Source organism: Orcinus orca, chromosome 4, assembly GCF_937001465.1.
Source record: "Orcinus orca chromosome 4, mOrcOrc1.1, whole genome shotgun sequence".
In the NCBI taxonomy this organism is placed as follows: Eukaryota; Metazoa; Chordata; class Mammalia; order Artiodactyla; family Delphinidae; genus Orcinus; species Orcinus orca.
The window spans coordinates 151,641,761-151,664,114 of NC_064562.1; the positions used below are offsets into that span (position 1 = coordinate 151,641,761).

General features: G+C 61.2%; 1 protein-coding gene across 3 annotated transcripts in view; it reads left to right on the forward strand.

Moving 5' to 3' along the window:
* SH3TC1 (SH3 domain and tetratricopeptide repeats 1) overlaps window positions 1–21,530 on the forward strand; it is a 36,980-nt gene extending 15,450 nt beyond the window's left edge. For all 3 annotated transcript variants that reach the window (XM_033419503.2, XM_033419505.2, XM_033419507.2), the window contains 11 exons: window positions 550–626; window positions 1,419–1,614; window positions 4,836–4,969; window positions 6,632–6,670; window positions 8,300–10,126; window positions 12,693–12,873; window positions 13,984–14,134; window positions 15,381–15,503; window positions 16,184–16,334; window positions 17,204–17,400; window positions 21,172–21,530. In XM_033419503.2, the coding sequence (XP_033275394.1) occupies window positions 550–626; window positions 1,419–1,614; window positions 4,836–4,969; window positions 6,632–6,670; window positions 8,300–10,126; window positions 12,693–12,873; window positions 13,984–14,134; window positions 15,381–15,503; window positions 16,184–16,334; window positions 17,204–17,400; window positions 21,172–21,429 (3,334 nt within the window). In that variant the 3' untranslated portion in view covers window positions 21,430–21,530. The remainder of the gene's footprint in view (window positions 1–549; window positions 627–1,418; window positions 1,615–4,835; window positions 4,970–6,631; window positions 6,671–8,299; window positions 10,127–12,692; window positions 12,874–13,983; window positions 14,135–15,380; window positions 15,504–16,183; window positions 16,335–17,203; window positions 17,401–21,171) is intronic.
* The last annotated feature ends 824 nt before the right edge of the window (window positions 21,531–22,354 follow it).

Consider the following 22,354-nt stretch of genomic DNA (forward strand, 5'->3'; position numbering starts at 1 on the left):
GGCCTGGGAGTGTACAACATGGGGCTCTGGCTTCCTGCTGTAGCTTGTTCTGGAAAGCTTTTGAGGGAGCTACGTAGCCTGTGCTCATAGTAAGGGAGCACGCAGGGATGTGTGCAGATAAGAACCAAGGCAGGGACGGCCTGGGGAAGGCAGGGACAGGTAACACGCAAGTTCATGCTCGTGTGCTGAACGTGGGGCGTAAACTTGGCTTGAGCTTCCTGGCGGCCAAAGCAAAGAGAGAAACTGCATCTCCTCGTGTTCAGTGTCTATGAAATGACAGTCTGTGGCTGAGTTTCTCTCCCGGGGTGATGGAGGGAGGTCCCTGAGGATGCCAGCGTGAGGGACGGCAGGAGACACCTGGACTGGGGGCCGTGGGGCATGGCTGGAGCTGAAGGCTGCACACCTGGGCGTATGTGTGTGTGTGCGCGCACACGTGCAGTGGGGGCAGGTGGTGGATTTCGCTCGGGTCCCTGGGGACTGTTGACCTGTCCAGCCTACACACAGTTTCAATCTGCCCTAAACCTAAAATCCTCTCTCATCCCACTCCAGGTGGGCTCTTAGGGTCCCCTGGGACCCCATCAACGACTCCATGGGTGGACCTGTGACGCCGGACATCCAGCCGATGGGTAAGTATTTCCACTGGCCCTCCTCCCCTGGGGAAGAGGTGGGTGAGGAAGGGCAGGCACCAGAATTCCCGAAGCTTCTGCGCCCACCCTGAATCCTCCCCAAGGCAGAAGAGGTAGCTAGAATCCCCTCCAGTTCCTGAGGCAATAACAGAGGCTCAGAGAGGTCCACTGGTTGGTCCAAACTCACCCAGCACGCGGGGAGGCCAGACCGGGGTCCCTGGGCACCCCACCTCTAGAGAGTAACTTCCACACCCTATTTGACCAGCACTTCTGCAACTTCTGCTCTCTTTCTGGCACTGGGTCAGACACCTCGGAGGGCCCTCAGACGGTGGAGGTGGGGTGGGCAGGGCCCCGGCTGAATTCGCCACGTGTGCAAATGGAGGAGCGAGAGGCAGGGGTCTTGTTTAGAAAAGACGGCCTGGGTCCCTGGTCCAGTGCACTGGCTCTGCCCCAGGCTGCTTGGTGTCTGGGTGGCCTGTGGACCTGTTAAGTGGACATAAGGCCCCATGGGAGGATACTTACAGCTGGATTTGCCCTGGGTGGGCCCTGGCCTCGGAGGCTGACAGCCCTGGGCCTCAGTTTCTTATGCTCAGCGTGGGGATAAAGAGGCCCCCGCTTCAGGTACCACATGGATGTCCAGCCCCTCGTGTGCGACAGCCCCGCACCCTGGCCAGGTACTGAATCTGTTCCTCAGCAGGACGGCATGTTCCCTGGCCGGGACACCACCCCTGTGGCCGAGGGCCGCCCGTCCCTATCCCCCCCAGCACTGACCATGTGGCCTCCTTCCTGCAGCTGTGGGCCTGGCCTCGGCCGTGGCGGACTGCCAGGGCTCAGGGCCCGAAGAGATGACCTTCCGAAGCGGTGACCATATCGAGATCCTGGGCGCCCAGGTGCCCGGCCTGCCCTGGTGCCTGGGCCGGCACGCGGCCTCTGGCCAGGTCGCCTTTGTGCAGACGAACCTCATCAGTGCGCAGGGCCAAGCGTCTGAGTGAGTGGCTGAGGCCTCGCCCCCTTCTGACTCCACCCCCCGCCCCCGTGGGAAGCCTACCCCGTCCACCTGCTTCCCAGGTGACAGACCCGCAGTGTCCTGGACGGCACCTCCTGCCCCTCCCCAGCCCCTCTTCCTGGTCGTCACTCCCACCTCCGTCCCCAGGGCTGGGCCTAGCCCAGGGCCACCCCACTGTCCCCAGGGCATGGCTTCAGCTTCCTGTCTGGACCCCTCCTGCCCTTCCTCCAAGTGCTGCCAGGGTTGGTCCCTGAAATACAAAGGTGTCCACGTGCACGGGTGTCCTGGGGCTGCGGGGACAGCACCACAGACTGGGGGCTTAAAACAACAGACTGGAGGCCGGACGTCCAAATCACGGTGTGGCCAGGGCCGAGCTCCCTCTGGGGGCTCCACGGGAGGGGACTTCCCGCCTCTTCCAGCTCCTGTGGCTTCAGGCGGTGCTCGTGGCCGCGTCACCCCAACCCCTGCCTCTGTCTTCGCGTGGCTTCCTCCGTCTGTGTCCTCTCGTCTGCCTCTTGTAAGGGCACCAGTCGTTGCATTTAGGGACCATCCGGATAACCAGGACCATCTCCTCGTACCAGGAGCCTTGACTTGGTCACGTTTGAAAAGACCCTATTATTTCCAAATAAGGTTACCTTCTGAGGGTCCAGGGGAGCGTGGGTTTGGGGGGGACGTTATTCAAGCCAGTACACCTGCCATCCCCCTTCATAAAGCCCTTCGAAGCTTTGGGCCTGTCTTTCAAGGCCTCTTGCAACCCAGGCCCTGGTCACCCCCAGTTTCAAGGCCACCACTCACCATTGCGTAACCCTGAGGCCAGCGTGCGGGTTGGCTCACCCCTTCTAGAACGATTCTGGGTTATGCGCCTCCCTCTACGTGAGATGCCCCCTCCACCCCGACCATCCCGTTTTCCTGGGGGCTCTCCATGGCCCCCAGTCTCACCTCCAATGGCTCATCCCTGGGCGCACCCTTCCTGGCTGTGCTCTACTCCCCGTGTGACCTCCCCACCCCCATCCAGGGAATTCTGAGCCAGGACTGTCTGGTCACCTCCAAGTCCCCACTGCCTGGCCCTGGGCAGCAGCAGGGGGCTCTTGAGAGAGTGGTCAGCCGGCACAGCTGTGCTCTTGACCTTTTGTTGTTAAGACCTCAGCCCAGGAGTCAGTGTAGAGAAAGGACCCTTCACTGGGTCAGCGTCTGCCCCTCGGACGCACTGTGAGATGCTCGTCCTCAGCGCCCCGCTAGCCCTGACGTACACACCGTCTCATTCTTGTCTGACACCTCGGACAGACCAACGCCTCCCAAACCAAGTCTCAGAGGCCACTCTGGCTTCATGACATGTCCCGCCAGTCACTCTGTTTCCTAATTCAAGTGTCTGTCTACTCCATGGTCTCCTGTTCATCAGAAACTGTTTGAAGCTGGGCTGGGCTCGGATGCCCAGAGCAGCAGCTAGACCCAAGTTTCCCAAAGTGTGTTCCCCCCAGGGCTCCATCTCAAACTTCATCAGTGACGGTGTGCTTTCCACACGCCCTGGCTGCTGGTCCACGGGGATTCCCAGCACAAGGAAGGCACCCAGAGTCTGAAACTTTTCTTTTTCATGTTGAAATGCGTTCTTCACACTTGACCTCCAGACAACACTACTTTTTTTTTTTTTTTTGCTGTACGCGGGCCTCTCTCACTGTTGTGGCTTCTCCCGTTGTGGAGCACAGGCTCCGGACGCGCAGGCTCAGCGGCCATGGCTCACGGACCCAGCCGCTCCGTGGCACGTGGGATCTTCCCAGACCAGGGCACGAACCCGCGTCCCCTGCATCGGCAGGCGGACCCCCAACCACTGCGCCACCAGGGAAGCCCCAGACAACACTATTAGCTGTTGTTCTGTGGATCACTCTTTGGGCACCCTTGGTCATCATCTCTGGGGAGACCACAACGGCTCAACAGATGTCTGGGCTCCATGTGACTTAAACCTGTCCTGAGCTTGCTAACGGGCTGAGCTGCAATTGCTCTGGGAATGAGCCAGTCTGTTTTGCCCTCCCTTAACCCAGAAGGGTGACAGGGCCCAGTGCCATTGGTCCTGTTACAGCTGGAGAAGCCCTAACAGCTTCCCTCATTCACTCAACAGATGTTTACTGAACATCTTTCCTATTCCAGATCTGAGTCTTTTATCTTCTCTTTAATGAGCATTCTGGTAGCTATTCATTTCTTTTAACTTTATTTTGACATAATTTCAGACTTAGGGAAAAGATACAAAAAGGGCATAAAATTCCTGGATGTCCTTCACCCAGGTTGCCCAAATGTTGACATGTTATGATGTTTACTTTCTCCTCTTTTTTTTTTTTTCTATGGGAGTCAGTTGCAAACACAATGTCCCTTTACCCCTAAATAATGCGATATGTGTTTCCAGAAATCAGGACATCATTTGCGTGACCACAGCACAACTGTCAAAATCAGGAAGTTAACGTTGATAGAATCCTGTTTCTGCAGACCTTAGATTTTACCAAATTTTCCGGTAATTCCCTCTATAGCCAAAGAAAATTCCAGACCCCATGTGAGCACCTGTCTGTCTCTTTAGTCTCATTTCCTTGATCTGAGACAGTTCCCTGTTCTCTTTGTCCTTTAGGACACCGACACTTTTGAGGAATACAGGCCTATTTTATCGAATGTCCTGCAATCTACCCTAAGGTTTTCTTTAACTTCTCAAAAGAGCTCCCTCTAAGTTCCAAAGTACGTGTGAAAGTTTCATATTTTGCTGGTAATTTAGCCCTGTAAGCAGAAGTTGCCTCCCCCTCCCTATCTCCTTCCTGTTTTCCTCTCCCTGAGTTTTCGGAGCACACACGTGCCCTGAGCTCGTGTTATGTGAGGCTCTGTGTGGAGCTTACAGTGTGGAGGAATTGAGTCTGCCTGCAGCTGTCATGGCCGGCCTTGCAGGGGAAGGGGCATTTACGGTGGGGCTTTGAAGGCTGCCCAGGAGCTCACCTTCCCAGGATGCTGTGACCAGCTGCATCTGTCATGGCATTTCCCACTCCTGGGCGTCTGCCTCTGGCCAGACAAAGCAACCTTAAGGGCAGGATCTATTTTGTTTTTATCTTGGTGTCTTCACCGCTGGGCACAGGATAGGTATGCAGGGACCATCTGTCAAGTGAGGGAGTGGAAAAGGGTCTTTGTGTGAAATCTTGGAAACGTGCAATCTAAATGCACTTTATTTTTTCCAGCTTGGAAAATGTGATTTTTCTCAATGAAGAGGAAAGGTCTTTCTTCAGCAGCGAAGGACGCTTTTCTGAGGAGGATGCCAGGCAGCTACTCAGGAGGACGTCCAGCACGGACGTCTGCACTGTGTACAGCTTGGGTAGGTGTGTGGGGTGTTGGGGGGCGCTCTTCCCACCCCCCTCGGGATGACTGCGGGCCCCTCTCAGGACCCGCCGCTAGTTACACCCTACAGCCCATGATTTAGGACAGTTTTCTCGGGGCAGACTTCTGGAAAGACCACGAAGGGTGCAGAGCTGTCCCGTGGCTGAGACCCCATCAGCCCTATTTGGTCGGCACCGGGCTCTGAGTTTGGACTGTCCATTCAGCAGAGCTTTGGATGGACCTGCTTAACCCACTGTTCACAGCGGCACCCACCCCGCTTCCCTTCGGGAATGTTCTGCTTCCTCCGTCACGCCACAGTAATGAATGCCAGCCCCTGGGCTCTTAAAGGTGACCAGCCAGTTGCTGTCACTGCCTTCCTGGTAGGTGGGGACATGCCGGGCCAGACACAGAGGAGCCAGGGTGAGGGGCCGGGAGATGCAGGAAAGCGGGCCCGAGCCTCCCAGCTGCCCGAGGATGGGCCTCAGTGAAGCCTTTCCTCCGCTAACTCCAGGTGCCCGCCTAAGGCCCCCTGCTGCACTGGGGCAGGGCCAGCGTGCGGGCCCCGGGCTGCAGTGCAAATCGTAGATGAAGGAAGCGTGTCAGCAGCCACAGCGAAAGGAAATGCAGCAGAGGGGACGGTGCTGGAGCAATCTTACCCCCAGCTCCCACGGGTCATGGGGACGTAACGTTACAGCTCATCCCTTCACCCCTCTGGATAGAGATAAATGCTCGCGTGTGTACACACCCACACAGATATATGTACACACATGCACACACACTCAGATGAATACATACAGACACACTCAGAGCCATACACGTACACCCACATATCCACCATGTACACATACATATGCACACACTCAAGTGAATACATACATACACACATATGTACACATACGTGTACCTATGTACGCACACCCACACATATGTGCACATGTACACACACATCTTTTCTGCCTGCTTGCTGACACGTGTTATAAGGCTTTTCCTGCCAATATTAGATTTAAACTTTCGAGATCCCACAAGTCGGTTTTTCTTCCTAAACAGGCATACTTAAATTTGACCTTGGCATATCAGGCTTAAGCCAGCCTGGCACACGATTTCTTCTCTTTCTGCGGAGGCCGCACTGGGACCCTCGTTTGCGGGGTGTTGTGGGATCCTCTCTGCCGGGTGCTCTGTAGTTGGCAGCATGTCACACTTCCCATGCGTCTTTACAGCTCTTTTTCTCCTTTGGTTTCTATGGCAACGCCGTGGGCAATTAGCGCCAGCCCATTTTCAGGAGGCGGGAACTGAGGCGCAGGGGAGCGCTGGCAGTGGGAGAGGAGGGGGTTCAATCCCAGATCTGCCGCCCTGCCCCTGGGAGGGCTGACGGGATCAGTGGGGAGCGCGTCCCCTGTTCCCAGAGCGGGAGCTACAGAAGTCAGCGGCCTCTCAGGGAGGATGGAGTCCTGCAGGGGAGGCCTAGGGCGGGGACACGTCCTGGAAGATATGGCTCCTCGGCCAGTGCCCCACCCCACCCCCGGCCCAGTCCGTTTCCCCTCAGGGAGCTGGTGTCAGGGACGTTACGATTCTGGTGCGCCCCCCCTGCCCCGCCCCGACTTGGCCCTGGACACACAGGGTGCTGGCCGGACGGTGATGCTTTCCTTCTCTCCCTTTTCAGACACAGAAGAAGCTGAGATGCAGCAACAGGAAGAACATGGTACGTTCTTCCCACACGGCCTGGGGTCCCTCCGGTCACGGGGCTGGGCCGTGGGGTGATGCCAGACAGAGGGGGCAGAGCTGGGCTTGGATGGGTGCTGGCCATGGACCTTACTCCTCCGTGGGGGAGGGCTGGAGGGGGGACGTCGGGTGAGGTGGAGGCGAGGCTCCCCTCCACTGCTGCAGCAGGTCCCCAACAAACGTGCCAGCCCCCCTGCACTGTGGCTGTGTAGGGAGGGTGACCTCTCCATGGCCAAGCCCATGCCGGGTCCCCCTGCACTGTCCCCAGCAAAGACGGACCGTCCCCGCCATTGTCTGAGCTCATGCCTCGTTCTGGGCTCCTTTCAGGTAACCTAGAGCAGCTGAAGTTTGCCCCGCGCCCTGCTTGGAGGGGTGAAGGGGGTGTGGAGCTTGCTGAATTTGGAGGCTTACGTTGGAAAAGTCCCTTGAGGATCTGCTCTTTCCTGTGGGGGGCTGGTTCGGGGAGACCCCCTCCTTCTCCCTCCACACTCCCCCTCCCCACAGTAGGGGGTCGGAGGCAGGGAGAGCCTGGGGACACAGGTGCCAAGGACCCTCTGAGATTCCCTGGGGATGGGCCCCATCTAAGCACAAACACGGACGGACCACTGTGGGATGTGGTTGAAGAGGCCCGGAAGCCAGCCCCCGGGGCCCCAGGGCGATGCCAGGGCCCTCCCTCCTCCCCAGACCCTCTGCAGGCTTCTCTTCGGGGCGGATCTCAGCTGTCGGGGACAGGATAACCGGGATAACGTGGGAAGATGCCCTGGGGAGCCCACTTGCCGCCACTGGGTGCAGGCGTTTCTTAGCTAATCGAGTACACGGTCACGTCGCACATTTGCCGCTCAACCGTACTTAATGTTTTAAATTCTTAGGCTTTACAGACTAACAGACAGTTCTGAACATATTTTTCTACAAGTGAACTCGAAACAGAAGAGTCTTTAGATCCTGGTTCTTTCCTTCCAAACAAATTCCCCTTCAAAGCCCATGTTTTTGCAACAGGAAATGTAGCTTGTTTGCTCCTCGAGGCTGGACATGCCTCCGGGCGCTGAGTCCATCCAAGGCCAACAGTCCCTTGGCGGGCAGCTGTGGGCACCTCCTTGTCCCCAGGCTCTCTGGCACTCCTCTTTAACCCTTTAGTGACCGTGAGCCTCAGATTCCCAAACCAGCCAAGATGAAGGGGGAGCCCTGGGCTCTGGGAGCCATTCCCGGTGTTTCCTGTCATAATGACCCCCACGCTAGAGCCGGGCAGATGGGCACACAGGCCACTGTCGGTTCTGTGGGTGCTTTTGAGCTCACGCTGGCCAGCAGGGCTGATTGGCTACTGATTGATTTCACGGGGGCTCCTCACCTGGCTGAGAGGGAAGGGCAGAGGCGAGGAGCATCCCTCGATAAAAGCTTGGCCAACCTGCTCTGTGTCCCCCCAGCAGTCACTCCTACTGCGGCCCCGCACTGCGCCCAGCTCTGCACTCCACAATCCGCAGAAATCTCAGACGCTCAGGGCAGCCCCGTGGGAGAGGTGACAGGGACCCTGCGGCTCGGGGAGGGACGCGCCCTGGCCCAGCCTGGACTCAGGCCACACTCTAACCCACGTGGGCATTCTGGTCACTTGCAGAGATGCCCCCGCCTTGCCTGCACCCAGAGCCACGTGAGACCCTGCAGAAGGTGAAGAATGTCCTAGAACGATGCAAGTCCTGCCGGGGCTGCCCCAAGGAGCCAACGTCCCCGGGCGTCCACGGGGCGTCCAGTGGTGCGAGCTCACCAGACGCCAAGTCCTGGCGGGGCTGCCCCAAGGAGCCAACGTCCCCGGGCATCCACGGGGCGTCCAGTGGTGCGAGCTCGCCAGACGCCAAGTCCTGCCGGGGCTGCCCCAAAGAGCCAACGTCCCCGGGCGTCCACGGGGCATCCGGTGGTGCGAGCTCGCCGGACACCAAGGACCTCTCCTTCCGCCTGGACGCCGGGGATGCCTGGGCTGACCCGGAGGCCCTGGGCTCCCTGCTGCAGTTACTGGATAAGCCCGGCTTCGAGGCCGGCTTCCAGGGCCTGTACGACCTCTCCCCGCCCGGGCTGAGCGGCGTGTTTGGCGGCTTCACCGACGATGAGGAGCTGGCCCGGCTTCTGGCTGAGGCCCGGGGGGTGGCCAAGAAGGCCGGGCTGCCCATGGCCCTGGCCAGGCTCTGCTTCCTGCTGGGGCGGCTGTGCGTCCGGCGGCTGAAGCTGTCCCAGGCCCGCGTGTACTTCGAGGAAGCCCTGGGGGCGCTGGGGGGCCGCTTCGGGGACCTCGTCCTGGTGGCGGCCGTGTACACCAGCCTGGCCGCCGTCCACCTGCGGCAGAAGAACAGGGAGAAGTGCGCGCAGGTGGTGCCCAAGGCCTTGGCCCTGCTCCTGGGGATGCCCGGCCACGTCGGCGGCTCCGAGGCCGAGTCGGGGCTCCTGCAGCTGGGCCTGCGGAGGGCTATCGGCGCCCGCAGCCCGCAGGCCGAGGCCCGGGCCTGCTTCCTGCTGGCCGAGCACCACGCCCGCGGCAAGCGGCCCGAGGAGGCCCTGCCCTTCCTGGAGAGGCTGCTGCAGCTGCACGGGGCCTCGGGGGCTCCGGGTGCCTCGTGGCCCGTCGACTGCTACCTGCTGCTGGCGGACGTCTACAGCCGCAAGTGCCTCCCGCACCTGGCGCTGAGCTGTGTCAAGGTGGCCTCGCGGCGGGCGCGGGGCTCGCTGGACAGCGCGCTCCGGAGCGTGGCCCTGGTCCTGCGGGGCAGCCCCCAGCTCCCCCGCCTCCCCGCCCAGCTCGCCCCCTACCTCCTGCAGGCCCTGGCCTCCCCGGCCTCGGGCGCGGGGCGGGCGCTGCGCGGCCCCATCTACGCCAGCCTGGCCCGGCTGCACAGCCAGCACGGGCGACAGGGCAGGGCCATCGCCTTCATGACGCGGGCTGCGGAGACGGACGCCCAGATTGGCGGCCGCACAGTCGTGGACCGCCTGGTGGCCCTCGCCTGGTTGCACGTGCTTCACAGGCAGATCCCGGCAGCCCTGGACATCTTGGAGTCCGTCCTGGAGGCGGCGGTGGCCGCCCTGGACCAGGAGGGTGTGATCGCCAACATGGCGGCTATCGCCCTGAAGAGGATGGGCAGGACCCAGCAGGCGGCCGAGGGCTACTACCGCGCCCTGCGGGTCGCCAGGCGCCTGGGTCGCCAGCGGAACAAGGCGGTGGTCCTGGCCAACTTCGGGACCCTGTGTCTGCAGACCGGTGCCGGCAGGCTGGCCCAGCACTACTTCCTGGAGGCCGTGAAGCTCTTCTCGCGGCTGCCCAGCGGAGAGTGCGGCCCAGACTTCACCCAGGTGCTCCTGCGGCTGGGTCACCTGTGCACCCGCAGGGCCCTCACCCGGCAGGGCAAGTGCTACTACGAGTGGGCCTTTCTGGTCGCCGTGGAGACGGACCATTTGGAGAGTAAGTGTGGGCCACACTGGCTTCCTGGAAAGAAAGAAAACACGTTTTCTTTCCACCTCTGTTCAGAACACACCTGGGGTTTGCGATTCAGAGGCGAGCGGTTGTTTTTGCACTGACAGTGCCGAGTGCTGGAAACCAGCAGACGTTTGCAGACGCCTTGAGGGTGTCCCACGCCGGGTTAGATGTCACCAGGGCAAACGCCTCGTCCCGGTTTGCCTGGGACCGTCCTGCTTTGTACATTGAAAGTCCCGAGGCCGGGAATCCTGGCCATCTCCGGCAAATGGGCGGTGGTGACCCTGGACGTAGCCCAGGCCGGGGTGGGGGGGGCAGCCGTGCAGAGGAGCCACCTGGGCCTTGAATGCTGGGTGCTTTAGCTGGTGCTGGCGTCTCCCAGCAGCCCTGGCGTCTGCCCTGCACAGAGGGTGCAAGACAGTTGCTTCATCCAACAGCTACTTGTGTGAATACTCCAGGCTCTGTGCGGGGCTCCACCTGCAAAGGGACCCGAGCGGTCCTCACTGGGGGCTGGCGGCCAAGTGTGGGAAACAGATGCCTGGGTCACAAGAGGACAAAAGCAGGAGCTCAGCTTAAACATGGGGCCCAGGCCTCAGCTCGTAGGTCGGGAAGGTCTGATCAGTCTGGGACTTGAGGGAGGAGGAGGCTTTAGCCAAGCACGGGAGGGGGGTCTGGCAGAAGGAGCAGCCAGTGCAAAGGCCCTGGGGTGAGTGAGCTGGGCCGCGCAGGGAGGTGCAGAGTTTGGAGTGAGAGGGTCAGGTGGGGGTGTGGTGAGAACCTCAGGTGGGAAGCTAGGCAGGGGCCCAGGAGCCCAGGAGCCCAGGCTGTGGTTTGGTGTTTTTCCTGAGAGCGCTGGGGAGCTATGAGGGATGTAGACCACTCACTGAGGCTGGAAGGGATCCCTCTGGACCTCCAGAAGGAACCAAGAGCTGGGTCCCTGACCCTCCCCGTGCCCTCAGGCAGGTCCTGGTGGTGCTCGGCAGTGGAACGTGGCCCCCCCGTGTGCCTATCAGAAACCTCCTTTGACCCACCTCCCCAGACCCGGGTCCTGGGGGATTCAGACTTGGGAATGCAGAGCTGGGGGACCCAGAGGGTCATGTTGTTTGCTCCTCCCCCGTATTGAACAGCGAGGAGACTAAGGGCTAGGGTGACACCCCAGGGTCACTCCGTGCGCGGTCTGGTTCCTTTTTTAGCCCCTTTCAGTAGTTTGTGTCTTCCTAGGATTTGTCCGTTCCATCTTGGTTACCTGATTTGTTGGCATACAGCTGTTCATAGCATGCCCTTTATTTCCGTGAGATCGGAAGTAATGTCCCCTTTTTCACTCCTGGTTTTAGTGATTTTCATCTTCTTTCTTTTTTTTCTCGGTCAGTCCAGCTAAAGATTTGTCAATTTTGTTAATCTTTTCAAAGAACCATCCCTGGGTTTCATTGATTTTCTCCATCTTTCTATTCTCTATCATTTTATCATTTCCGCTTGAACTTTTATTTTTCCTTCCTTTTGCTTGCTTTGGGTCTAATTAACTTTTCTTTTTCTAGTTTCTTAAGGGGGGAGTTTAGGGTTTTGATTTGAATTTTTTATTCTTTGTTTGACACAGGCATTTACAGTAATAAAGTTCCTCTAAGCACTGCTTTCTCCGCATCCCCTAAATTGTGGTACGTTGTGCTTTTATGCTCACTCATCTCCAATATCTTTTAGTTTCCTTCCTTGACCCACTGGTGATTGAGGAACATGCTGCCCATGTGTACAGGTCTGTGAATTTCCCAAACTTCCTTCTGTTACTGATTCCTGATTTCATTCCGTTGCACCTGGAGAACACGCTTCGCATGATTTCAATCCTTTTACGTTTACAGAGAATAGTTCTGTGATCCAGCCTCTGGTCCGTCCTGGAGAATGTTCGTGGGCACGTGAAGAACACGTGTTCTGCTGTTGCTGGGGGCACGTTCTGTGGTCTCTTAGGTCTGGTTGGTTCGCCGTGTCGTTCACGTCTTCTCGTGGCTTGTTCATCCCCGGGTTATTTTTAAGAGTGGAAGCTCCCAATGGTTCCCAACCCTCTGGTTTTAGGAGAGGCAAGTACGGCTGAGGGCTTGGAGCCCGGCTTCATGAAGGAGGATCGGCTCTGGAATAGCGGAGCTGGATTTGAATCCCTTCTCCCCCGCATGCCGTGTGCCCCGGCTTTGAACTCAGCTTGCCCTTCTGCCACAGGGGGTGCCGGTGATCCCTGCCTTGTCCGCTCGGTGTGAGGGCAGCCCCTGTTGGGCTGGGAGGAGCTCTGTGAAGCAGAAACAGCACCCTGGCGCGGTGGGAGAGCCCGGCCAGGACGGCCCAGCCTGAGGGTTATAAAAGTGGTCGGTGCTGTCCCTGGAGCCCCTGTGACGTGCCTGGCCTGGCCCTGTCTCGAGATGCTCGCCGGCTGTGTGACCTTGAGCAGGACGCTCAGCCTGTCTGCATGTGCAATGACCCCAGCGCACAGAGGCGGACACCCAGCAGGGGACTTTGACCCTGCAAACGTTGCTGTGATGCATGATGGGAGCCTTTTCCTTTGTCTCCCGCCCAGGCCAGCTGCACGCCGTCCAGCGGCTGTGCCACTTCTACAGCACAGTCATGCCCAGTGAGGCCCAGTGTGTCGTCTACCACGAGTTCCAGCTTTCGCTGGCCCGCAGGGTGGCCGACAAGGTGCTGGAGGGGCAGCTCCTGGAGGCCATCAGCCAGCTCTACCTGTCCCTGGGCACCGAGAGGTGAGGGCTGGCCCTGGGGGCGGGCAGGGTGGTGAGGATGCTGGACCACCATCCTAGGACAGCCCCTCCTCAAGGGCCATTTCATCCCTTAGGGTCAGACGGGCTCTGGGCCAGCAGGCCTGGTCTCATCCCCAAGGGAGGCAGAGCATGTGTTTCTGGACCTTTCTTCCTGCCGTGGTGGCTTCTGGAAGCTGACCCCGCTCTGCCCTGAGTCTTTCCTCGCTGGCCCAGCTCTGGGCGAGGTAGTCTGGTCCTCGTCTGTCCCCTCAGATGTGAGGACAGCAGCCACGTGTGCCCAGAGGATTCTCATCCACTGGAGACAGCTGACTGTCCCACCTGCTTCCCTGGGACAGGATTTCAGAACCACATGAGAATAAGCCCACCCAGAGCATCCTGGCCAGGGGTGGGTGACACATGGCTGGACCACACAGCCTGCAGAGTCTCCCAACACCCCCGGCAGCGTGGGGCCTCCCCGAGGGCAGGGAAGGAGCCAGGTTCCCCGGGACTCAGGTGTGCCCGTCCTGGCCTCCGCCTCTCATCCTCGGGCCTCAGTTTCACAGCAGGGCCAATGGGCCAGCGACCTAGATCGATGCTCCACAAAGTGGGGACCCCGCATCAGCAGCCTCCACCTTGCCGGGGCGCTGGCTGGAAATGCACATTCCCAGGCCTCACTCCAGACTTCCTGAGTCAGCAGCTCTGGGAGCAGAGCCCGGCGATCTGTGTCTGAACAGCCCCCCCTGGGTGGTTCCGATTTTCCCTTGGTGTGATAACCGGTAGCCTGGACGATCTCTAAATTTCTGCCCAGTGGCCACAATCCCTGCTGCGTCTGGAAGTGACACGGGCCTGTGTTTGGGGAAGTGAGGCAGACGAACGGTACGCTCCTCCTGCCTTGTGGTGCCTGCTTCCGTCCCAAGGGCCTCCTTCATCTTTGCTGGACGAGTTGCTGTACGTTCATCCCGGATCTCCCAACAGCCTGGGAAGGGCAGGCTCTTTTCCTGCTCCTGACGTTTCAGGTCCATGGTCACCAGACGGCCCCGGGGAGAGCCCCGTCCAATCCACACCGGCGGCTGGCCTGGGAGACCCGTTCTGACCGCCCACGTCTAATTCCAGGGCCTACAAATCCGCGCTGGACTACACCAAGCGCAGTCTGGGGATATTCATCGACCTGCAGAAGAAGGACAAGGAGGCGCACGCCTGGCTGCAGGCGGGGAAGATCTACTACATCCTCCAGCAGAACGAGCTGGTGGATGTCTACATCCAGGTGCGAGGGCTCCGGGCGTGCGCGCGCGGTCACTCACCCACCCGCCCACTCACCCCTAAGCCGCCGCGTGCCAGGTGCCCGCGCCATCTCCCGCGCCATCTCCCGCCGCCCCAGACCTCCAGCATCTTCCATAACCACCTGAGCTCTGGGGACAGGGGCTCTGGGGGCAGTGCCCCCGACTGTGTTGGTACACAGCAAGTGCTCAATAAATGTGCAAATGTCGTGCCCGCTCAGCTGACACACAAAACTTGCTTCAGCAGCGCACGGCATTTCTCCTTAAAAAACACATTTATCACAGAAGCTCCGTGTTTTGACAGTTTCTCAAACATGAGGTGATTTGTGACAAATTGAGAGACTCAAGAGCCTTGTGGGTCTTTTCCTTTTGGGGCACCTGCTGTGTCCCTCCCCTGGGCCAGGCCGGGGTTGACGAACCAGATCAGTAGCTGGCGGCTGGTGGAGGGTACAGCCTCCTCTACAGGGAATGCTGCCTGGGGCCAGGGCTGCGGCACAGAAAGGAGCGGGGGCTGCGCTCGGTCAGCCTGGGGTCACGGAGGCTGTTTGAATTGTAGGGCGGTGGTAGGCATATGGGGTATTCCTGCACCAGGACTCACAGGTGCAAAGGCCCAGCGGTGCCCGGGAGCGCAGCAAGGTCAGGGCTGCGAGCCGCTGCGTGTGGCTGGACTGCGGACCAGGGCTGGTCCCCTCAGTCACTCGGCGTTTTTTTGTGAGCACCTACTACGCGCCAGGCACGTGCGAAGCCCTGGATGCGGCAGAGGAGCGACAGCCTCAGTCCTCTGGGGGGAGAGACAAGTGGACATGCGGTCGGGTGTCTCTAAGTGCTCGGGAGGGAAGATAGGGGGGCCCAAGGAACCAGGATTTGGGGGCCCCAGGTGAAGCCGCGCAGAGGGTGCTGTGGTCTGGGCACGGCCGGCAGGATTCAGAGGCTGGCTCTGAGCTCCGTCCCGAGCGCCTCCCCAGCCCACACGTGCCGGCTCCTGGGGCCTCAGCTGGAAAGGCCTCCTCCTGGGACACAGAGCTTAGATGATTTGTCCTCATGCCAGCAGGGGACAAGGGCCCCGCATGCACAGGGACTGAGGTGTATGAGAGGAAAGAACCCTCGCTCCGTGTCGGTGTGATAGAGGGTCCCGGGCGGCCGGCAGGTGGCTGTGAGCTTCCCCCAGCAGGCCCTGCCGCCTCGCCCTGCCGGGTCACTGGGGGACCCATGAGAGTTTCTGCATCCCCACAGGTGGCACAGAACGCGGCCCTGTACACAGGGGACCCCAAGCTGGGGCTGCAGCTCTTTGAGGCGGCTGGAGACATCTTCTTCAACGGGACCTGGGAGCGGGAGAAAGCCGTGTCCTTCTACCGGGTGAGCGGCGGCTGTGGGTCCAGGCGGGTGGGCCTCAGGGGGCATCCCTCCTGGAGGTGGCGTCCCCCACGCACATGTTTAGTTTCCCGGTGGTTTGGTCAGGGATGACCTTGGCCCCCAGCCCCAGCCTGGGAGGGACAGAGCAAAGAAGGACCATCGTAGGACATGCATCTCCGTGATCCAAACACCCCTGGGAGGCGAGGACTGTCCCCGTTTTACAGATGAAGAAACAGGCTCAGAGAGGCACAGGGGTGTGCCTAAGGACACACAGCACATCAGGGGGAGGACCCGGAGCAGGGCCAGGTCTGCACGTGCCTGCCAGGGAGGGCAGCTTCTCCCCGTCCGTCTGCCCAGCTCGTGCGTGTGGCTCAGCCCCAGGGGACAGATAAACGCGGCGTATTTAGAGCCTAGAGGGGTGTTGGACCTTCCTGGTCAGGCGCCCACCACCCAGGAGGGTCAGGGCTGGTCTGAGTGTGTGTGGTGTAGCTCGATGGGCAAGGCTCACACCCAGCTTACTCGTGGCCCAGTGACGCTGGGGGTGTCACACCACTCTGAGCTGGCCTTTCCTGGGGGGGCAGAGCTGTGTAAAGCTCCAGTGGGTTAGTGGGGGCTCTGAGGAGGGTACCGGGCCTGGCTGGCTGCTGCGGGCGGAGGCCTGACCCGCCCGCCTGTGCTCGCAGGACCGGGCGCTGCCCCTGGCCGTGAACACGGGGAGCCAGGAGGCCGAGCTGCGTCTCTGCAACAAGCTGGCAGCGCTGCTGGCCGAGACGGAGGCGCCGCAGGAGGGCCTGGAGTTCGCCCACACGGCCCTGGCCCTCAGCGTCACCCTCGGTAAGCCGCACCCCGGGCCCAGGGCCTCCACCTCTGAGGTCTGAGCGCGGCCGCGCGTCTCCCGGGCTGCAGGCTCCTCTCCTGCGGGCCAGGCTGCTGAGACGGGCAGCAGCGCACCCGCCCCGCCCGCCCGCCCGGGGTCTCAGAAAGCGCCGCAGGCTGGACGAGCAACGCCAGCTCTGCGGCTCCCCCGCCGCCCCCCACCTTGCTGACCACAAGGCTGGCCAAGGCGCCAGGCGGGCCCACCCCGTGCCTTTCTGCCTGCTGTCCCCTCCCGCTGTCCCTTCCCCACTCGCCGCCAGCAGCCCCTGCTGGCTGGCCAAATCCCAGTCCCCTTTCCAGAGGCCGGTCCCTCAGTGCCCGCATCCCTCGGTGCCTAATGTCTTCCCCGAGACAGGGAGCCCAGGAGGGCTGGGCACACAGTAAGTGCTCAGCAGGGAGCCCTGGAAGGGGGAGATCTTGGAGACAGCCTCGTGTGGTGACTCCCCGAGGGCGGGGTAGGGGCCGCTGACTGTACAGCGGGAAGCCAAAGGTCGTGTTTGCAGGTTGACCAGAGCCCTGGCACCTGCAGGTGCACAGACCGCAGGACTTTGGGTTCTCCAGTCAAAACAGTCACCAAAGCCCCCCGTCCAGGAGGGTCCGTGCAGGCCCACAGCCAGGGCAGCGTGACCCATGACTCTGCCGCATCCCCGAGAAAGAAGGGGAGCGGGCCTTATCAGGTCCCCTTCACAGATGGGAAAGTGAGTCTGGGGCCAGGAAGGGGCCGGCTGGAGCTCGGAGACGGTGACGGCCGGGTGCTCCTGGCTGACCTGTGCCCCGCCACCCTAAGCAGCCGTGTCCTCACCCGTGACCCCTCCCTGCATCCCCAGGGGACCGGCTGAACGAGCGGGTGGCCTACCATCGGCTGGCCGCCCTGCACCAGCAGCTGGGCCACGGGGAGCTGGCCGAGCACTTCTACCTCAAGGCACTCTCGCTCTGCACCTCGCCACTGGAATTTGACGAGGAGACCCTGTACTACGTGAAGGTGTATCTGGTGCTCGGTGACATCATCTTCTACGACCTCAAGGTGGGCGGTTGCAGGCAGGGCTGGGACGCTGGGGTGAGGCAGCCATCGTGCACGCACACCGGGGAGGCCTGGGTCCCAGTGGGCTTCCTGTGAGGAGAGGCAAGGCCAGCGGACACTCTCCGAGTCCCCCTGCGGGTCAGGCCCTGCCTTCTAGAGCTCAGGGTCAGGCAGGAGGCTGACGTGTGAACAGATGATGCAGCCATTGGGTAAAGGACAAAATGGTGCGTAGTGGCGGCGGGGGGCTCCTGGAGGAGCTGAGCAAAGCTGAGTCTCGGGAGTCAAGCAGGAATTAGCCACAGAATAATGGGGGAGGGGGATAAAGACATTCCTGGGGCAGGGGAAGGGTCGCCGTTATTCCCAGAGACCCACGTTGCAAGGTGCAACCCAAACCCTGGCATCTCCTCCAGGAAGCTCGCCAGTCTGTGCAGAGCGCTTCCTTCCTGGAATCCTCACATCACCTGGATGGGGGTAGGGGCACTGTTATCACCTCACTTCACAGAGAAGGAACCTGGGGCTCGAGGTGGGGTGCCACAGGACTGGGAGGAGAAGGGGACCGCTTTTCCATTTGTCTCTGAGCCCCGCCGTGGATGCAGACGAGGGCCTGGAAATGTCTCCTCTACTGTTCCCCGCCACTCCCCGTCCAGGCAGACACCCCCCATCACCCCCACTCTGCGTCTAGCACAGCACCTGCACAGTGTCCCTGCTCTGTGTTGGTTGAGGGATGAGGGTGCCCCAGCCCAGGGGCTGAGCACTTCCCTTTCCCCTCCCCAACTAATGGCATCTAGGAGCTGGCTTGGCCCTGGAAGATTCCCCACTCCCTGCAGGCAACCCCCAGTCCCCTGCCTATAGGGCAGACCAGCCTGTGCACTGGTGACACATGGTGGTCAGAAGTGGTCACTGCAGCCTCTGCTCTGTCAGAGCCAGGCAGTGCTGGGGGATCCCAAGGGCAGTGATGACCCCTGCGGCTGAGCCCCACCGGGGTCCAGGCTCCGTGCTGTCTGGGCTCCGTGCTCTCCAGGCTCCATGCTGTCCGGGCTCCGTGCTGTCCGGGCTCCGTGCTGTCCGGGCTCCGTGCTGTCCAGACTCCGTGCTGTCCAGACTCTGTGCTGTCCGGGCTCCGTGCTCTCCGGGCTCCGTGCTCTCCGGGCTCCGTGCTGTGCAGACTCTGTGCTCTCCGGGCTCCGTGCTGTCCGGGCTCCGTGCTGTGCAGACTCTGTGCTCTCCGGGCTCCGTGCTGTCCGGGCTCCGTGCTCTCCGGGCTCCGTGCTGTCCAGACTCCGTGCTGTGCAGACTCTGTGCTCTCCGGGCTCCGTGCTGTCCGGGCTCCATGCTGTCTGGGCTCCGTGCTGTCCGGGCTCCATGCTGTCTGGGCTCCATGCTGTCCAGACTCCGTGCTGTCCAGGCTCCATGCTGTCCGGGCTCCGTGCTGTCCGGGCTATATTCTGTCCGGGCTCCGTGCTGTCCGGGCTCCATGCTGTCCGGGCTCCATGCTGTCCGGGCTCCGTGCTGTCCAGGCTCCTTGCTGTTCAGACTCCATGCTGTCCAGGCTCCATGCTGTCCGGGCTCCGTGCTGTCCGGGATTTGTGTGGTTGGCTCTTCAAATGCTTTGCTGTAGGAGGAGCTGGTGAGTCCACAGGACAGGGCGGAGACTGAGGCCAGGAGTGGGTAGCTAATTACGGTAGAATGAGGAATAGCGCACTTCGCCTTCAGCGCCTGGGACTCTGCAGCCCTGTGGCCCTGCGGGCATGGGCCTCCGAGACTCACACCCTGGCACCCTGGGGCCCTGCGACCCTGCTCGTTCTCTCCACATCAGGGCCCCCCTCCTGGGCGGGGGGCCTGGTGGTGGAGCGACTGGGGCCAGCCTCTCCTGAGCCAACCTCTCCGTTCGCCCCGAGCCCTGTGGACCTGGACGGTCTGAGGATAGGGCCACATCGAGCACGTACCACCCCAGGTTCTGCATGATCACTTCTGTACCTCAGCAGGGAGCCGTGTGAGGTTCCTCAGCTCAAAACAAGAAGGGGAAACTGAGGCTGGGGAGGTGAACAGATTTACCCAAGATGGGGAAGGGGGGGTGAGCCAGGCCAGGGTCAGTTCCAGACCCCAGGTATCTGATCTAAGCCCAGGCGGAACGCTCGCTGGCCCCTGACGCTGGGAGGGAGCCCTGGGGACGGGGGCTAATCCCTCCACGGTCACTCCGGGCAGGAAGGAAAGGGCAGGGCTGCAGCTGAGGCCAGGTTCCCTTGGCTGGGCAGCTGGGGTCAAGGGGCAGAGAACGCCTTCGCTTCCCTCCAAATGGGCTTCCCAGGCTGTGCTACCATCCACAGCCTCACCGTGATCGCCCTGCCAAGGCCACGCCTGCCTTACCACGCTGAGGCCTTAGAATTCCCTCACCTCCCATCCTTCTCCACGTGCCCAGGAGGGAAAGCGGCCCCCTCGTGCCCTGTGTGTGACCAAGGGGCTCACCTGCTTGGGGCAGGGATGGGAAGGAGAAAGAGGACCTGGACAGAGGCAGGACCATCTTTAGCCTGTGTGTGGTGGGTCGTAGCTAAAAGAGCGAGGCTTGGATAGGAAAGATTTGGGTGTGAATTCTGGGTCTGCCACCCGCTAGCCTCTACACACACATGTGCACACATGCACAGGAATGCACACCACCACCCCCAACCGCCCACTCTGGCCAATTCCTTCCATTATTTGAGATGTCTCCTCCTCCAGGAAGCCCTCCCATCCCACCCCAGGCTGAGTCAGGTGCTTCCCAGGCTCCCACAGCTTCCCTCTGTTTCAATGCTGGTCGACCCCTGTGGTCCTGTAGTTCCAGAATCAGCCGTGTTGGCCTCCCCGTCCCTGCCATCCACACAGGGTCCTGTGCCTGGCCGGGGCCGGGGCTGGGACAGTGTCACTGAACTGCTACACACACCTGCTTTAATTGTCTTCTGGGTCCTTGCTCGGCGGGGGGGCGGGGGGGTAGTGAGGGGCCAGGGCTGGTGACTTTGGACTTTGTCCTCTGTCCTGGGCAGGCGTTGTGAGCAGGGGGTGGCCGGGCTGGGTTTGGGTTTAGAGCAGTCCCTTGGGTGACCTCGGGTGGAGGACCTGGGGATGCTGGGGTGGGAGACAGGAGTTGGCGGGGGTGGGGAACATCCCAGCCTGGGAACGTTGGGTTTGAGGCAAAGATGTGTCTGAAATGGGATCCCATGACCTGGGGGGAGGCACGCCCCCTTGGAGCTGCAGGGGATTCTGAGATGACACCCATGAGCGGCTTTGCGCTGGGCCTGGCCTGGGGAAGGCCGTTTGTGCTGGCATCAGTGTGGACGTGGGCTGGAGGGAGTCAAGCCGTGGCCACCCTGGGCCGGGGTAGCCCTGCTGGGGGCTCTCAGAGCAGCTGGTCAGACCCCAGCTCAGCTCAAGGGGAAGCCACAGATGTCCCCCCAGGTCCCAGGGGTGAGCAGGGAAGAGGCTTCCAGGACGAGGAGACGCTGGGTGCTACGAGGTTCGAGACTCTGGCTCCAGGAAGGGGGAGGACCAGTGGGTCTAGAGCACAGGAGGGACCAGGGCCACCGAGACACCAGTCCAGGCCCCCGCAGACCTCCAGCTGCTCTCAGGCAGCCCCGGGTGTGGCCCGTCTGGGGCGATGAAGCGTCCTGTGCCCCTGGAGCTCTGTCGTGGGCCCAGCCCTGGGGTTGGAGAGGCAGGCAGGGCACAGCCTTGGGGGAGACAGCTCCCCCAAAGCACCTGGTGCAGAGCTGTCCTATTGATTACATGCCGTCTCCCCTGCAGGACCCGCTCGACGCGGCCGGGTACTACCAGCTGGCACTGGCAGCGGCCGTGGACCTGGGCAACAAGAAGGCACAGATGAAGATCTACACGCGCCTGGCTGCCATCTACCACAACTTCCTCCTGGACCGGGAGAAGTCCCTGTTCTTCTACCAGAAGGCTCGGACTTTTGCCACCGAGCTTAACATCCGCCGGGGACACCTGGCCCCTGGGCGGTGCTGCGGGCGGGCGGCCTGGCTGGTCCCCGGGCCCCCGTCCTGAGCCGTGGCCTCCGTCTGTCCCAGTGTCTCAGGGGGCTCACTTCCTGGGAAATGCGGGCACGAGGGCAGGGGTCAAATAGCAATAAATGTTTTTTGCCGAAACCTGGAGTCCTCAGGCTCCCCTCCCTGGGCTGCCTCCTCGGGAGTGTCTGGGGACTGGGCCCTGTCCCCGGGGGCCACCCTGCTGCTGCATCCCGTCCTCGGGTATGAGCGGGCAGGACTGTGAGTCTAGCCGACCCAGGCCAGGTCCCCCCAGCCAGTCACTCACGGTGTGGCCTTGGGCAAGTCCTTCCCTCAAACCCCAGTTTCAGGTGGTGGGATTCCCTGGGCCTCTTCTCCCTTCCCTGGACCCTCACTGAATGTCCAGCACTGTGCTCTGTCTGCCTTTAATCCTCAAACCACCCTGTGAGGTCGGGACTGTTATATCTGTTTATAGTTGACGAAATAGAGGCACAGAGAGGTTAGGTCTGTTGCCTGAAGTCACACAGCAGTTAGGTAGGGGCAGAGCTCCAGAGCCCAGCATAGTAACCACTGCACCACTCTGCCAGCCTGCCCCATGCGATGTGTCCCATTAGGACCCAAGGGCAGGTACATGGTTCCATACCTCTCTACCCCAGTTCTGTGTCCTGAAAGTGATGGAGACAGGAGAAGGGGGTCCAAGTGCCCCTCACCTGACTGTCCTCCTGGCCCAGCCTGGCCAGTCCCGCCTCCAGCCCCCAGTCGGCCCTCAGGACATGTGGTGTCAGGGCCTCCAGCCTGACGTGGCGTCCACTGCTGAGTGTATTTAAAGGCTTACCTGGGCCGTCTACCCCAGCCCTCCCCGCCCTCTCTCTCCCCTTCCCTCCCAGCAACCCACCAAGCACCAGGAATCTAGGCAGGGTTGAACTCAGCTCCCCGACTTCCAGACAGGGTGCCAGGTTCAGAGG